The 17,313-nt window shown below is 33.3% G+C and overlaps 1 protein-coding gene across 1 annotated transcript; it reads left to right on the plus strand.

Moving 5' to 3' along the window:
- The first annotated feature begins 13,427 nt into the window (after window positions 1-13,427).
- LOC136207397 (protein NRT1/ PTR FAMILY 8.1-like) lies at window positions 13,428-17,053 on the plus strand. The gene is made up of 4 exons (XM_065998660.1): window positions 13,428-13,539; window positions 13,688-13,905; window positions 14,609-15,162; window positions 16,219-17,053. The coding sequence occupies exons 1-4, from the start codon at window positions 13,428-13,430 to the stop codon at window positions 17,051-17,053; spliced, it is 1,719 nt and encodes a 572-aa protein (XP_065854732.1).
- Window positions 17,054-17,313: the final 260 nt, after the last annotated feature.

Consider the following 17,313-nt stretch of genomic DNA (forward strand, 5'->3'; position numbering starts at 1 on the left):
TCTGAATCTTTGTTGATTATTAATTTGCAATATTTGGAGTTTATAAAGGGAAAAGGAAATTGCTAGCATGTCGTTTTTGTTCTATGTTAGTTGATTAGGTAGGTTAGTGGATTCTTGAATAACAAGATTTTTTTTTTTTTTATTATTTTTTAGTATTTTCACTCTATTTCTTACATTTTACATAAAGTTTTTGTTTCTTTTCTATCAATGTACATTTAATTTTCAACTAATTACAACCTTAATCACCACCTTTTTTTATTAATTAATTAATTGGTTGGGTTGTACAAATTGTATTAATGATAGATTAATTAGGGAGGAAACATTTTAAATATTTTCATGAGTAGATTGTGGAAAAGAATATTTAATCTGGGTTTCAGTCAAGATTTTGATTGGATGGCTTTCACTTAGGTTGTTATTTAGGATATATATATTTCTAAAATTGATTGTGTTTGTGGTATATTATTTGCTATTAATTAATTACAACACTTACTTATTGCACATTCTTTAATTTTGACATGAAGGAACAAGCATATTAATATTTCCTCTATTTTTTATTATATGGCTTTTAAGGTTTATTAATTTGTTATAATATAAAAAAATATTTGGAGTTTCCGTCTCCGTCCCCGATCACGACGGATCCTTATTCGCACTCTGGATGTGTGATCTAGAATTCTGGAAGCTTCATTCTGATTAAGTGAAAGTGTCGAGTTCTATCAAATTCAGGAACTCTTCTTAGTGCATGCAGACAACGGCTTTAATAGGAATCTCGACTTTCTCGAGTCATTTCTTTATGAGGATTCAAAGTCAATTTACTTCTAATTAAACTAACGGTTTTTGCTTCTATATAAATGAGTCCAACTCCCTCAAGAATGTACAATCATAACTAACTTCATCATTCAATCTCTCTTACTTTTTTCTCTAGATCAAAACTGACTTGAGCATCAAAATATCTCTCGTCATGGTTCGACCAAGCTCTGTTTTGTAGGAATCGTAAGGGAGATAGATAGAACCAACATTCAATCACCACAACTACTTTGGTTATGAACACGGTTCAGATCTCACTCAATAGACTACTATATCTTCTAATAGTGAAATTTTGTTATTATGTTATCATTGATGTAGTGAACATGGACGTGAGACTTTCAATATAAGTACATAAGGCATTGACACCAAACCTCAAGAAGAATCATTCCTCCCGTTGCAAACCATATCAATGGAATCCATTCCATATCCACAGTTTCTCATATTGCGGCTACGAGTGTCAGTGTCTCAACTAGACCTCGACACACCGACACTTCCTCCTCGTTAAGAGTTATGGAAAACACCTCTCCCCAAGGAGAAATAGATGACCGAGTCCTCTTAAGGCTGGAAACACCATGACTCTTGAACACACTAATGAGCTAACTAGGCTCCTCTTAAGGATGACAATATAGATGATCGGAGGGTTTGGAAAGTACTAGCTGGTCTATCTAGACAAAACTATCATCTCGATATCCAACATCCCCCACTAGTCTTTCGTTAACAATACGATCTAGGACCAGAGCCTCTTCATTAAAATGAAACATATAGGAGAAAAATGTATATTCTCAGAGTTAAGATTTTGAGAGATTGCTCAAATAAGTTGATGGCCTTATCTCCACAGACATACATGAACAAAATCTTCGATCGACTAAATATGAAAAATCACAAGCCCATGTTAGCCTAACATCAAATGCATAATCCTTAACACTTACATGTGTCCTAAAACTCAACAAGAAATTGATCGAACGAAAAATGTTCGTATTCCAGTGTTAAAGGTAGTGTTATGTATGATATGTTATCTACTATACATGTTATTTGTCACGTTGTTGTTATGGTAAGTAGATATGAATCCATTTTGGATAAGCACATTGGAAAGTTATGAAAAAGATACTAAGGTATCTCAAAGCTACATGTTACTCTCTTGTTATAAAGGCAAAGATCTTCAACTAAGAGGATACATAGAGGCAGATTGGGTGAGAAACTTGGATGAAAGTAAATCCACGTCAAGATACATTATCTTGCTAGGAAATGGTGTAATATCATGGAGTAGAGAAAAAAAATCAAATAAGATGGCAGGCCGAATTTCCAACTTCTACCGAATTGGAAACGTTCCCCAAGAAAATACACACTTTTATTTATAAAAGCTTTGTCAAGAACTGATATAATTCAAGCATTTAATATGCCCATATATGCAAATAACTTCATGGATGAGCTTCATGGCTCATTGTTTAACGCCATTATCTCTACAAATGGATTAGACGTTATGGTCCACACACCTTATTTCAGTTCTCTTGTAAACCTTAGAAAGACATCTTCCACGGACAGATGCTCAATTACAAAAAGGAGTTGGTATACGCTTTTCAATGAAGCTGGATTCCAACAAGATGAAGATATTGAATGGTGGGTAATGCTTCCAGATCAAGGAACCAACTTATGCTTAATTATGCAAACGCTAATTACATTACTTAATTATTCTATGTTTTTTAGTTGTTATATTCATAACCAGAGAGAGAGTCAATGAGAGTGGAGGTGCTCTTACACCCCTAGACACCATGAACTACCATTTTTAGGGATAGTTCCAGCTTCTTAATGTTATGCATTAGAAACCGATTCTGGGATTGTGTTTTATAATCGAAATAAAGTACATTTTTTTAAATTGTTTCATCATTTTTGTGATTTTATTCAGTCAACTAATTGTTTACGTATATTATACATATCTTATATCTTGTTTGTTTATTTTTAATAAATATGTTGAGGATGAGGGAAAGAATAATAAAGAAACAAATTCAAAACTGGAGTGTCCGATATATAATTCATGGAAATGAAAAAGTCAATGACTTTTTCTATTACTGCAAGAATTTCTGAAGTTAGTGTCAGTTTGGAAATGAAAGAGCAAACAATAAAATTCAGAAGATTAAAAAAACACCATAAATGAGAACATGTATACCAATATTCACAATCTATAATTAAGATGAGTGAATAAATTCTTCTACCCGACGCCAAAGAGAAGTCTTATCATCTTTAACCTTAATATCATAGTGCTTCGATTGTCCATGAACAGAATCGATTTAGTGAAGTAAGAAGAAGAACATTGAAGTTCAAACAATTCAAAATTGAACGAAACTGCAGACTTTTTTTGATCGAATGGGTCGAATTTGGTCAAAATTAGTTAAAATTTCATTCGAATTCTAAATCTTTTTCCTCAGGTATTTGGTCCAATATATATCTCTAGGATCTGTGCACAGCCTTAGTAGGGAAGACTACGCTGGGCATTCTTGGGGCAAAGAGACAGGCCACACAGTGGGCTTTTTTTTTATAACAAAGTACATGTGACACTTTATTAAAGTGTTGCTACCGAAGGGTTTCCAAAGCCTTTTTTTCTTGTAGTGAGATGTATCACATGAATGAAGATGAATCATAATAATATTGTCTAGTTCAATTATTCATATGCATATTTCATTAAATTAAATTATCCATAGAGTAGAGAAAAAAATCAAATAAGATGGCAGTCCGAATTCCTAACTTCTACTGAATTGGAAACGTGCCCTAAGGAAAACACATACTTTTATTTATGAAAACCTTGTCAAGAATACAGTTCAAGCATTTAATATGCTTATGTATGCAATAACTTCATGGATGAACTTCATGGCTCATTGTTTAACGTCATTATCTATACAAATGGATTAGACTTTATGGTCCACACACCTCGTTTCAGTTCTCTTGTAAACCTTAGGGAGACGCCTTCCACAGACAAATGCTCAATTATAAAAAGGATTTGGTATACGCTTTTCAATGAAGCTAGATTCCAACAAGATAAAGATATTGAATGTTGGGCAATACTTCAAGATCAAGGAACCAACTTATGCTTAATTATGCAAATGGTAATTACATTACTTAATTATTCCGTGTCTTTTAATTATTATATTAATAATCAGAGAGAGAGCCAATGAGAGTGGAGGTGCTCTTACACCCCTAGACACTATGTACCACCCTTTTTAGGGATGGTTACCGCTTCTTAATGTTATGCATTAGAAACTGATTCTGTGATTCTTTTTTATAATCGAAATAAAGTGAATTTTTTTTAATTGTTTCATCATTTTTTTTTTGTGATTTTATTCAGTCAACTAATTGTTTACATACATTATACAGATCTTATACCAATATTCATAATCTATAATTAAGATAAGTGAAGAAATCCTTCTACCCGACACCAAAGAGCTTATCATCTTTAACCTTAATATCGTGGTGCTTCTGTTGTCGATGAACAGAATCGATTTAACGAAGTAAGAAGAGGAAGATTGAAACTCAAACACTTCAAAAGTGAACGAAATTGCTGACTTTTTTTTATCGAACAGGTCAAATTTGGTCAAAATTAGTTAAAATTTCATTCGAATTCTAAATCTTTTTCCTTAGGTACTTGGTCCAATATATATCTCTAGGATCCGTGCACAGCCTTAGTAGGGAGGACTACGCTGGGTATTCTTAGGGCAAAGATACAGACCACATAGTGGGCTTTTTTTTTAACAAAGTCCATATGACGCTTTATTAAAGTGTTGCTACTGAAGGGCTTCCAAAGCCTTTTTCTTGTAGTTAGATGTATCATATGAATGAAAATAAATCATAATAATATTGTCTAGTTTAATTGTTCATATGCATATGAATAAGTAGTCACAAAATTTATATGATAATGTACTATATATATGCATATTTCATTAAATTAATTATCCATAGAGATGACATGCCGAATTCCCAACTTCTACCGAATTGGAAACGTTCCCTAAGGAAAATACACACTCTTATTTATTAAATCTTGTCATGAATTGATACAGTTCAAGCATTTAATATGCCCATGTATGCAAATAACTTCATGGTTCATTATTTAACACCATTATCTCTACAAATGGATTAGACGTTATGGTCCACACACCTCGTTTCAGTTCTATTGTAAACCTTAGGGAGATGCCTTCCACGGACAGATGCTCAATTACAAAAAGGATTTGGTATACCATTTTCAATGAAGCTGGATTCCAACAAGATGAAGATATTGAATGTTTGGCAATGCTTCAAGATCAAGGAACCAACTTATGCTTAATTATGCAAACGGTAATTATATTACTTAATTATTCTGTGTTTTTTAATTATTATATTAATAATTAGAGAGGGAGTCCAGGGTCAATGAGGGTTGGTCCGAGTGGTAAGGCGTTGAACCTCTGCTTGATAGGTTTGAGGTTCGATTCCCCACTTCGTCAAAATTTAGCCCTCATTGGTAGGTGATCTGTAAATTCCACTGTAAACCCTCATCGAGGTAAAGAGAGGGAGTCCAGGAGAGTATAAGTGCTCTTACACCCCTAGACACCATGAACTACCCTTTCTACCATTGTTTTTTTATAATCGAAATAAAGTGATTTTTTTAATTGTTTCATCATTTTTTTTTTGTTATTTTATTCAGTCAACTAATTGTTTACATATATTATACAGATCTTATATCTTGTTTGTTTATTTTTAATAAATAGGTTGAGGATGAAGGAAATAATAATAAAGAAACAAATTCAGAACTGGAGTATCCGATATGTAATTCATGAAAATGAAAAAGTCAATGGCTTTTGCTATTATTGCTAGAATTTCTGAAGTTAGTGTCAGTTTGGAAATGAAAGAGCAAGCAATAAAATTCAGCAGATTAAAAAAACACCATAAATGAGCATATTTATACCAATATTCATAATCTATAATTCATGGAAATGAAAAAGTCAATGACTTTTGCTATTATTGCAAGAATTTCTGAAGTTAATGTCAGTTTGGAAATGAAAGAGCAAACAATAAAATTCAAAAGATTAAAAAAACACCATAAATGAGCACATTTATACCAATATTCACAATCCATAATTAAGATGAGTGAAGAAATCCTTCTACCCGACGCCAAAGAGAAGTCTTATCATCTAACCTTAATATCGCGGTGCTTCCGTTGTCCATGAACAAGTAAAGTATGTATCATACTCATCTACGGTTTAAGAGGCAGTATGTCTGAACAAATTTATGAGTGATTTGAACATTTATACCTCAAACGATCCTATAGTTATTAATAATAATAATCAATTTACTATTGCTTTTACTAAAGATCAGATATTCCATAGCAAATCGAAGCATATAGAGATTAAGAATCATTTTATAAGAGATTTAATTACACGCAAATATGTTATTGTGAATTACGTATCGACTCATGACATAGTTGCAGATCGGCTTACCAAACTTATTGATGAGAATCAGATTCATGCCAAGAACGAGATTATATTTACGAATTTTAGTCCTTTATTCGATAATCCTATGAAGCGTGCGAAGTTCAAAATGAAATAATTTAATCCCTTTCGAGTTACACGAATATCAAATTGAAAACGGATCAATTAGAGTTAATTCATTTTGAATTTGGATTTTGAGGGAATTGAATTTGGATTTTAAGGAGATCTAATTAAGTTGGATAATAAGTTTTGGATGGTGGGAAATTATTTGCAATTTAAAGAATTGCACAATTTTTCTTTGGTATGAGACTACATGATGAATTATGAGGAAGACTTTTACTTTGACTTTCTAGATAATAATTTTGACTTGCTTAGTTACTTTTTTACCCTTATATTTATTATGTTTATTTTAGTTATGTAAGAGAAAAATATGTCCAACATGATTTAGTTTTAGTCTTTAAATATTTCCAATTTTCTGTAACAAGTTTTTTTCATCTTAATAAAAATATTACTCTTAAGAGTTTGTGAGTGGTTCCTCTTGTGTTCTTTAAGGCACTACTTTGAACAGTTCGGGATTAAATCTTTAACTGTTGGAGACTGGGACCGGATCTTTACAACTTAGTTTTGTAAGGGTTCTTTTCTGTCCGACCCTGATTCGTTAGCTTTCCTTGGGTTCAAATATAGTTGTCGGGTTTTCGAGGCACTGTTCCTCATGGGTTCGCATCACTTATCACGATGAATGTTTATGTAAAACATGTTTAAGTCGTAGGGTTCATGTCGAATCTAAACAAAATTCTAGTTTTATGTAATGTTGAACATGATTATTTAATAAATTTTTGAATTTTTCCAATAGACGAGTACAATTTTATATATATATATGCTGTCATATAATTGAGCATGCCAGGAAGAATTATAGCTCACTCATACGAGTGTTTTCCCCTAATTTTCCAAGTTTTTTACAAGCGAAAGGATAAGACTGTTCTTAGACAAATCTAGAGCTAGTTCAATAATAGAAGTCTCCTTGCATGAACTATGAGCAATTTCATTAAAGAGCAAAATGAAAAATATACCCGATTCAAAGCGCTTGTATATATAAAGATTATGTTTAATCTAAATGACAAAGTGAAAAGTAACTCAGTGCCTTCTGTCTTTATAGCCGAAAGTAGTCTCTAAACTGAAGTGGACTAAAGTTGGGTGTTTGGACACATCGTAGTTGATGCTTTTGTATGATGTTAGTAATGGACATGTGCTTATTTCAAGTGGAATGGATACAACACCATGATACATGATTATATGTATCATGTGTGCTTAACGACCATGAGATGGAAAATGTATAATCTCAATTTTCCCAAGTGTGACACTTGCATTGCAAACCTTTAGTTTTACATATTTATCCTTATGACTTTTTGTTGGAATATGCCCTAGTCCCAGTACGTTATATCTGACAGAATTATTAACTATAAGACAATAATATGTTAAATCAACCTACTTGTGCAAATTGATTAACATAGTATCCAAGATTAGTGATCTGCTAACATTTGGCAGGTTGATGACATGGTCAAGTGAAGTCGTGAGACAACAAGATACTACTCTGAATATCACTAGTCTATTACTTCTGTGGGAATGATAAATAACTAAAGACTACTATGTGCCTTGCTTGTAATGGTGTTTCATCGAGTACATACATTAGATGTCAAATCAAGGGCATTAGGGTTTATAAAACAGTAAACTCTGGATTGATCCGCTATGAGAACATCACATGGTTAGAAAAGTCATAGATGGTTCTATGTAACACTCTAAGTTTAATCCTTAGACAAAGTTCATTATGGGGCCTATATGGCTTGCAATGTACTTAGTTTAATCGCCTAACATGCCTGTAACAAGGTGCCAAGTATGGGTTCAGTTAGGTGCACTGTATGTCATGCTTAACAATGACGAGCGAAGCAATGGATTGTTGAATCTCATATAAAAATTACATATCACATGCCAATTGAATAGTGGGACTGAGATACGTTTGGCGACACCCAAATTGTGCAACATGTGATAGCTCATTCAAACTTATTTGTTCAGTAAAGATCAAGAAATGTCCGAGCAACAAATAAGGGTGACTTAACCGTTCCTAGTGATGGACTTGATATCACATAGCAATTCTAAAAATAAGTATATAAGGTTTAGTTGGCTAAACCTAGAAGGTTAAGGAACTTACAAGCCTCCATATACTTTTGAGAAAATAAGAACATTGATAAGACAGAGAGAGAAATCACCGCCCCTACTGCAATTTGGCCAGCACGGGTCGTTTGTATACATGGATTTTATTCTGGTGATTACAAGCTTCGTCTAGTTCTCGTTCCATGAGTGTGATCGTAGAGTGAGTTTGCTCTTTAACTCATAATCTCGAATAAGTGAAAGCTCAAGCAATGGGAACATCTCTCATTCTGCGGTGAAAGGTGAATTTATTCTCTAACTCTATTCTAGATGCATGATTTGTGGGAATGAGATGTTTTTGTGTTTTATGTTTTATTTTCTACCTTTAAAACACGTTTGAAAATCCAACACTTTTAACTTATTCTGAAAGTATAATCTTATGTGGTTATCTTGGGAGAATAATCTGAATGGACATGAGATAATTCGGCATGTAGGATACCGACCTGGCAAGCCAGTTTGATTATGATGGACATAATAGAGTAAGAGAGAATGTGTTCACATCTTGGAATTTAATTTTTCACTGCTCGGGCACCTATGAACTTGTGCCTAATTATGAAAATGGAAAACTGTAGAAATTAAAATTATTGCAGTGGATGTGATGTGAAATCTATGATAAAGCATACAATAAATTATGATCCACAAGTCCAACTAAAAGGACTATATACCTCGGTACCTCCAAAGAATGTATAATATTGAGTTTGATACATGTCTATCGAGAGGTTATACATATCTAACAAATATATAATACTAGTGCTCTCGTTTATATCTCGGTTGCACGAACTATTTTTGAATACGAATGAGAATGAAAGGAATGAGATGGAATATATTTTGTAACATTCGAGTGAGAGATGTAGGAAATTTAGCATGAGTCAAATTGTCTACCAATGACGGATATGGAACGAGACAAGGTTAATAGGCTGGGTTAATCATCTACTTAAGTAAATAAGCATACTTAAACTAAAATCCTATAAGCCTAATCATTAATTAACCTAACCGAGAAATAAAGATACAAACTTTCTCCTTCTCCCCCTCTATGTTGTGCACACTGCCTCCTCTCTCTTTGTCCCATTTGTTCGTTCTTAGTTCGTGGATCACCGCATCTTCTTTCACTGTCTCTTTATATAGTTGATTCGTGTGCGGCGATACATACTCAATGTTCTTTCTTTTGCTACAATCAGTCTTAATGAATTTTGTACTACAAAAGGTAACCCGTGAACCGATTGATGCATATAGTGAATGTAACATAATGTTGTGGCTCATATTCTTTTTCCATAAAATATAGTTAAAAGGCAAATCAATTTTAAAACATGGAAACACAACTTATTTTTAAATCAATTAAATTGAGGTAATGTAGATAAGTATAGCTATAAAAATTGCTTGTTATTTCATTATATTGATGAGATGATTTTGACTGGAGATTTGAAAATGAAAGCTTGGGGGTTGAAGAGCAAACTTTCATACTACTCATTTATTATTTTATTTTTATTTTTTAGTTGGCTTTGAAAGAATTTCAAAGTGAGACATCAATACTATCTTTATTTGGGTCCTTGCAAGTACTTATTAATTAATTACCTTTAGGGGGTTTTTATGTCAACATTTCCATTCTTCAATTTACCTTTATTTTTCTGAAATTTCTTTTATAGACATGATCATTTACAAATTATGCATTTTGATCCATAAAGTGGATATCTTAATTATAATTCAGTTATAAAATTTCCACCTAAAGAAGATAAAATATTAGTAATTAAATAGATGTTTCTGTTTATTAATTAAAATAAATGAAATTTGGAAAAAAAGTAACAGAGTTGTAGAGATGGCATGCTTAGACACTAAGAGAATTAATAGTTGAGAAATGGCTATCAAATGTCAATAAAAAAACCTAAATAAAGACATTATGGATTGTTTGAAAGCAAAGATGAAACCGACGGTGGGTAAGTAACAACTTAATTATCCACCTCCTAATTTTAATTAATTAATTTTTCTTCATAAAAAATTTAATTAATTAAATTAATTAGCATTGTATAATTGACCACCCATCAACCCCTTTCTCCACATACACACAATAAGGGGAAAAAGAAAAAAAAAACTTCTCCTGCTTTTTAAAGATCTAACTCAATAGTTGTATTGAAAATTGATGCTAGCAAATATACTAGTTGCAAATAATAAAATCATGAGATATGAGCATTATTTCTAGTAAACAATCAAATTTAACAATGATAAAGGTAACTAATGTCACATAATTTGAGGGGAGCTTTTTAGGATCAAGGAGGGGTTGGGGATCGGTGATTCCGCTCAAATATTCAAGTTAGCAAAGGTAAAGGAGAAAGATACTTAAGAATATTCCACGTGACAGTCATTTAATGGTGGAAGTCCGCTGTCAACCTGAAACGGTTGCACTGGTCATAATTGTGGTTCCACAAATCAAAGCGCAAAACATAGGTAGAATATGCATGACCTTGGGGTCTTCCTTGAGTGATCGAAATGACATTGGCAGTTACTGTTTAGGGAGAAAATAACCCTCTTTTTTTTATTGCGCCGCTTCATTATCCTCATCCAAACACATATAAAAGAAGAAAACTAAGCTTGTAAGGATTTTTCTGCACTCTTTACTTCGTTGGAGCTTTTTGCAAGGTTCTCTTCAAAATTCATTAAGTTTTTGTATCCCTTCCTTTTCTCCCTTTTTGTGCAAGAGTAAGTTGAACATAGATGTGTGTGCTGGTCTAGTTTAAACCACATACCGAATCGAACTAATTGAATTCAGTTTTTAAGTTCGGTTGTTTTGACACTTTGGTTCAACATCAGTAGTAATAATAATAATAATAATAATAATATTAATAATAATAATAAAAGATACCCCATTCGCTCAACAATAGATGTCTTTCGAGAGAATTTTTTTTGTTTCATAATAAATGACGTTTTGATTCAATTTATACATATTAATTGATTTTTACCAAATATACCCCTATTTAAGTTGTCTTTTATTTTGGGAATAGCTAAAAATTAATTAGTGGAGGCAATTAATATAAAGTTAACCAAGTTTTTTTAGTTAAAATTAATTAAACATCTTAATTTGTGTGCCTTAATCCATTGATGTGGAGAAAATTCAAGTTACATAGGTGTAAGGTATGTATCACCATTGGAGCTTATAAGGATGAGATTATTTGTGATATAATGGATCTTTATTTAGAGATTTTTTTTTCAACTTCTTTGAAGTTTTACTTGAGAATTTACTTGTTGGTTTATAATAAAAAACTTCGGTATTTTTTTTTCTCTCAATCCCTCAATGCATCAAATTGTTATCACAAACAACTCAGATTTCTTGTAATAATATCATTTCTTCTTTTCCATTCTTCCAAAAGGCCATTTTTTTTATCTTTTTTCTTCGACAACAATAAATAAGTTGAATTAATGAGAAAATGTGGAGGATGTTTTATTCCTAAAAAAATGTGCCAAAAAAAACATTAATTATGAAATGAATAAGAAGAGAAATTGGAAATTTAGGATTGATGAAAGGAAGTAGCTAGCTAGGAATAGGATAACATTCTATCTCCCAACCCCATTGAATTAATCCTGCTGATATAGACCACTAATCCGTTTTCTAACAAGATCAAGTTTGCTAAGATAGCATATTCAGTGAAAAGATATTGAAATCATAAAAAAAAAAAGTCATTTTGTTTCTGTTCAGGTTCAATGAGCTTTGTTTGAAGGCTTGGAGGACAAGAATCATCCAAATCGAGCTCATTTAAAGCTCAGGAGGCAAGCTACAAAGATAACAAACTGAGAGATCTAAGGATTCGTTGCACTTGTGATTCTTTGTTTAAATTTGCATATTTCTGCACGTGAAAGGTGATTGACCTTGTATCGGGAAGACGAAGTCAGATTAGGAATCAAGCCACTACGCAAAGCAATCGAAGCACTAGTTTTAGAAACAGTCTTCTTATTGTTTATACAAATGGTTTCAGAGGTTGCATTCAAATTCATCGAACTAAAGATACAAGGTGACATAACAAGTCAATATTATACCCCGAAAAACGACATTATTACCTACGAAAGTAGTTGGGATAGACTTTCTGAACAAATCCAACTATCTAGTGCCGACCGAAAATTTAAAACGCCGATCAGTTGTAAAATGTCGCCGGTTCTATCCAATGTCGCCGGGTAAGGATTTGTTCGCCTTGACCCAATATTGAATTTGTGAAAAAAACCCAAGCATTTATTATATAGAGTAGTAAGTATCCCACATTACTTTCAAAGCACTTGGTGAAGGTATTTATAAAGGAAGTCCTTACACATTTGGATGTACTCCAAGGGTATCCCACTTTTGTGAAAGGGTGAGGACCTACATTGTTTTTAGGAAAATGTAGATTTACCCTGATACAAATTTACTATTAATGTTTCCAAATAACAATAATTTTACCCCCACCTAACACAAGACATGTGGTTTATAAATGTGTTAGTAACACAATTAACATTTTAGACATTTTAGCAATTTTTGTGTGTGATTAATTTATGTGTCAGACTTAGTTGATGGCATTTTGACAGTTGTGTGTCACTGTATTAGTATGAGTAAACATTTTAGACATAATTGATATTCAGAAGGTCGGGTGTGGCAATTAAATAATAGTCTATTCAAATTTTCGATTGCATAGGGTAAAATTGATTCTACTTGGAAACGTTAAGCTAAATTTGTACTATTTCGACATTTTTCCAAACACAATATGGGAAAATTCGGATATATAAGTTGAGTTAATGAGAAAATGTGGGGGATATCGATATGTTGTTTCACTTTCAGAAGTTATTTCCTAAGAAAGTGTGCCAAGAAAACATTAATTAAGCATGGAATCATATAACAATAACATGAGAAACTGGAAACTATTTATGATTCATGAAAGTAACTAAACTAGCTACCTAGAATGGCATTCCATCTCCCAATCTCCTTCAAATACTTCCTTTCTTTCATTACCAAAAATGGCAGAACAACAAGAAAATATGTACACCAAAGACGGTACAACAGATTTCCAGGGGAATCCGGCCATCAAGGCCAAAACCGGAACCTGGAAAGCCTGCCCTTATATCCTTGGTCACTACTCTCACTCTTCCTATTTTTTTTTCACTTTTCCTTGTTATCTTTTGTTTTGTTTGGGAACTACTTTCTGACATGATAGCATGATTTACAGAAACAATTCAACTGTGAAAACGAAGTTAACATATGTATATGTTGGTTGCAGGAAATGAGTGCTGTGAAAGATTGGCATATTATGGGATAAACACAAATCTAGTTAATTATCTTAAATTTCAACTAAACCAGGAAAGTGTCAAAGCAGTGAAAAATGTTACAAATTGGTCAGGAACTTGCTATGTGACGCCTTTGCTTGGAGCTTTTCTTGCTGATGCCTATTTCGGAAGATATTGGACAATTGCTACTTTCTCTATCATTTATGTCTTTGTATGTTTTCTTACCCATACAACTCTATATTTACTGATGTCTTCAATTATGAACAACACTTCCGGCCAGTCTCAAGAAGACCTGAATCAATAAAAAAATAGGTTAGGGAGGAGCCGGAATCCAGCTTCCATTCTCCGATGCTTAAGTTAGTAAAATACTTTGGAGAATGACAACTTGAAAATGTATAAGAGCGATTGAATGTGTACGTACCTTGCGTCATATATCTCAGAGTCTATTTATAGAGATTTATTACATACCTAAAGTATTATGTACTTTCCACGGTGTAAGATTCTGATTGGATTGGGCTATGCTCCTTTCCACGTGTAGGCTTCTGATTGGATTCGGTCTCCTTTCCCCTTTCATCATTCCGTAACATACGGCGTGCTTTAGGGAAAGGGAGTGTATCTTTGAGATCCGAATTGCCTATTAGTCCACGTGTGCAGTTAGTTAAACTGGTTAAGCTTTCAGCTGAAGTTCCCTATCGTTACACTGTAGTCTTTTAGCTTGATTCAGTGTGAGCCCCTGATGTAAGCCCAATTCACTTATTCTGTTGGCCTATTATTTCATACTATATCACTTACTGTGCCACATAAGACCTCGGGAGTTAATAATATCATTTTAAACAAATTCAGAGCTAACGAGACATCTCCAAAGTAACGTGTGCTTAAACTTGTGATAATGCTTTCCTTTTGTTAATTTTCAGGGCATGACATTGTTAACCTTATCAGCATCATTACCCGGACTAAAACCATATTGTGACAATAAAAAAGTATGCCATCCAACATCACAGCAAACATCAGTTTTCTTCTCAGGATTATACCTGATAGCTCTAGGAACAGGAGGGATTAAGCCATGTGTATCTTCATTCGGGGCGGATCAATTCGACGACTCGGACGAACAAGAGAAGAAAAGCAAGAGTTCATTCTTCAATTGGTTCTATTTTTCAATCAACATAGGTGCTCTTGTGGCTTCATCTGTGCTTGTTTGGATACAAACAAATGTTGGCTGGGGTTGGGGATTTGGTATTCCAGCAGTAGCTATGGCTATTGCTGTTCTCAGTTTCTTTTCAGGTACTAAATTGTATAGGAAGTTGAAGCCTGGAGGAAGCCCTTTTACTCGTATATGTCAGGTTATAGTTGCTTCATTCAGGAAGTTTCAAGTAAATGTGCCTCTTGATAAGTCTCTTTTGTTTGAGATTTCTGATGATGAATTTGCTTTCAAAGGAAGCCGCAAGCTTGAGCATACAAACCAATTCAGGTATTAACATTATCGATCTGTTTGGTTAAGTTGTTCATATCTACTGTTTGTTGTTATGTTTAGTTGTTGATGGTACCGGTAGAAATTAGTTGATTTTCTTTCTGAAATAGCCATAAACAATTGCTTCCTTATCGGAACCTACTGTTTGGAGGAGCGAAAAAACAAAAGGAGCACCAAATGGGCATTGTATATATATAATATTATTGTTTGCTGTTGATAGTAGTTGATAAAAGTTAGTTGGTTTTCTTTCCGAAATAGCTATGACCAGTTATTTCTATATCCTAACCAAACACTTAGGTCCTACTGTTTATAACGAAAAGACAAAGAGCTATGTAAATTTCAATTTCTCTTTCATAACCAAACACTTTGGTCCTACTGTTTATAGCGAAAGGATAACCAAATGGGGACTATATATGTATATAATCATATTTGATGGAATAAGATAAGCTAATAGCTTAATATATTTGTTGCTTCTTGTACAGTCAATTTTAACTATCCCAAACTTTCGAAAGTTTCAAATAACATTCTATTGAATGTAATTGAACAAGAATACAAAAGTTATTTGTAACTTTTGAAAGTTCAGATAAGCATTTGAAGTTTTGGGCTAAGCACAGAGAGCAACGAATATATTAAGTCTAAAATATATCTATAACCTGAACTATAGCGCTACTAATATCATGGTCCCAAAACTTTATTTCTTGACATCATAATTCTCGAACTTACTTATACTAACATTAAATTCAAATAAAGAAAATCAATTAAAAAATTACCGAAACAATATTTGATATATTCGAAATCCTTCCATTACGAGGATCTCAAGTTAAGTCTCTCGTCAATTATTTTAGAGTCAAACATGACCCAAAATACCAAATGGCTTTCTAAACTTGAACTGACAGAGCAACCTACGATTTTCACAAATTGCAATATGTATCACTTTAAGCAAGTTTATAGAAGACCGATAAAGTACGAGAGTTAATAAGTCACTTTACAGGTGGCCAACACGTCGCTTTAAACAAATTCAAGAACTAACGAATGGTCGTATTTTGTTTGGTTCAGTTTCTTCGACAAAGCAGCAGTAGAGACTCCATCAGATGGTGTAAAAGTCTCCAAAATAAACCCATGGAGGCTATGCACAGTAACACAAGTAGAAGAGCTAAAATCCATAATCAAACTACTCCCAATATGGGCAACAGGAATCATATTTTCAGCTGTTTACAGTCAAATGGGAACTCTATTTGTCCTCCAAGGCAACACCATGGATCTTCACCTCTCCCCATCTTTCCAAATCCCTTCTGCTTCTCTTTCCCTCTTCGACACCGTCTCCGTCATCTTCTGGGTTCCGGTCTACGACGCCGCCATTGTCCCCATTGCCAGAAAGTTCACAGGCCATAAAAACGGGTTCACACAGCTGCAAAGAATGGCAATTGGCCTGGCAATTTCAATCCTAGCAATGGCAGCAGCAGGCAGTTTAGAGATGGTGAGATTGGGGGAAGTTAGGAAGCATAATTACTATGAAATCAAGCATATTCCAATGTCTGTGTTTTGGCAAGTTCCACAGTATTTTATAATTGGATGTGCAGAAGTTTTTACTTTTATTGGGCAGTTGGAATTTTTCTATGAACAAGCACCTGATGATATGAGAAGTTTGTGCTCAGCTTTGTCACTTACAACTGCTGCACTTGGGAATTATTTGACAAGTTTTCTGGTGAATGTTGTGACAGATTTAAGCACAAGGAATGGGAAAGCTGGATGGATTCCTGATAATTTGAATTATGGACATCTTGATTATTTCTTCTGGCTTTTGGCTTTTCTCAGCTTTCTCAATTTGGGAATCTTTGTTTTTGTTTCTAGATCTTACACTTACAAGAAAATGTTGCCATCTATGCATTAAGTTGCTTTATAAATAACTAACAAAAAAAAATGTATGAAACTGCTTCAGTTTATCAACAAACTTGTTTAGAAAGTCCGATATAACAGTCGCCAAACTTCATTTTAGACAATTTGACGATCTTTTGTGTGATTAATTTATATGTTTCAGACTTAATTGTTGGCATTTTGGCAAGTTATTTGTTAATAATTAAATATTTTAGACATAATTGATTTATAGAAGGTCGGATGTGTCAAATAAATTGGTAGGGGAAGGCTTGCTCC

This window comes from Euphorbia lathyris, chromosome 9, assembly GCF_963576675.1.
Source record: "Euphorbia lathyris chromosome 9, ddEupLath1.1, whole genome shotgun sequence".
NCBI classification, from domain to species: domain Eukaryota; kingdom Viridiplantae; phylum Streptophyta; class Magnoliopsida; order Malpighiales; family Euphorbiaceae; genus Euphorbia; species Euphorbia lathyris.

Bases quoted from the DNA above. Each gene is read 5' to 3' on its own strand.
- LOC136207397 (XM_065998660.1), top strand. From the start codon at position 13,428: ATGGCAGAACAACAAGAAAATATGTACACCAAAGACGGTACAACAGAT. The intron at 13,906-14,608 runs GTATGTTTTCTT...GTTAATTTTCAG, and splicing joins TCTCTATCATTTATGTCTTT to GGCATGACATTGTTAACCTT. The intron at 15,163-16,218 runs GTATTAACATTA...TGTTTGGTTCAG, and splicing joins GAGCATACAAACCAATTCAG to TTTCTTCGACAAAGCAGCAG.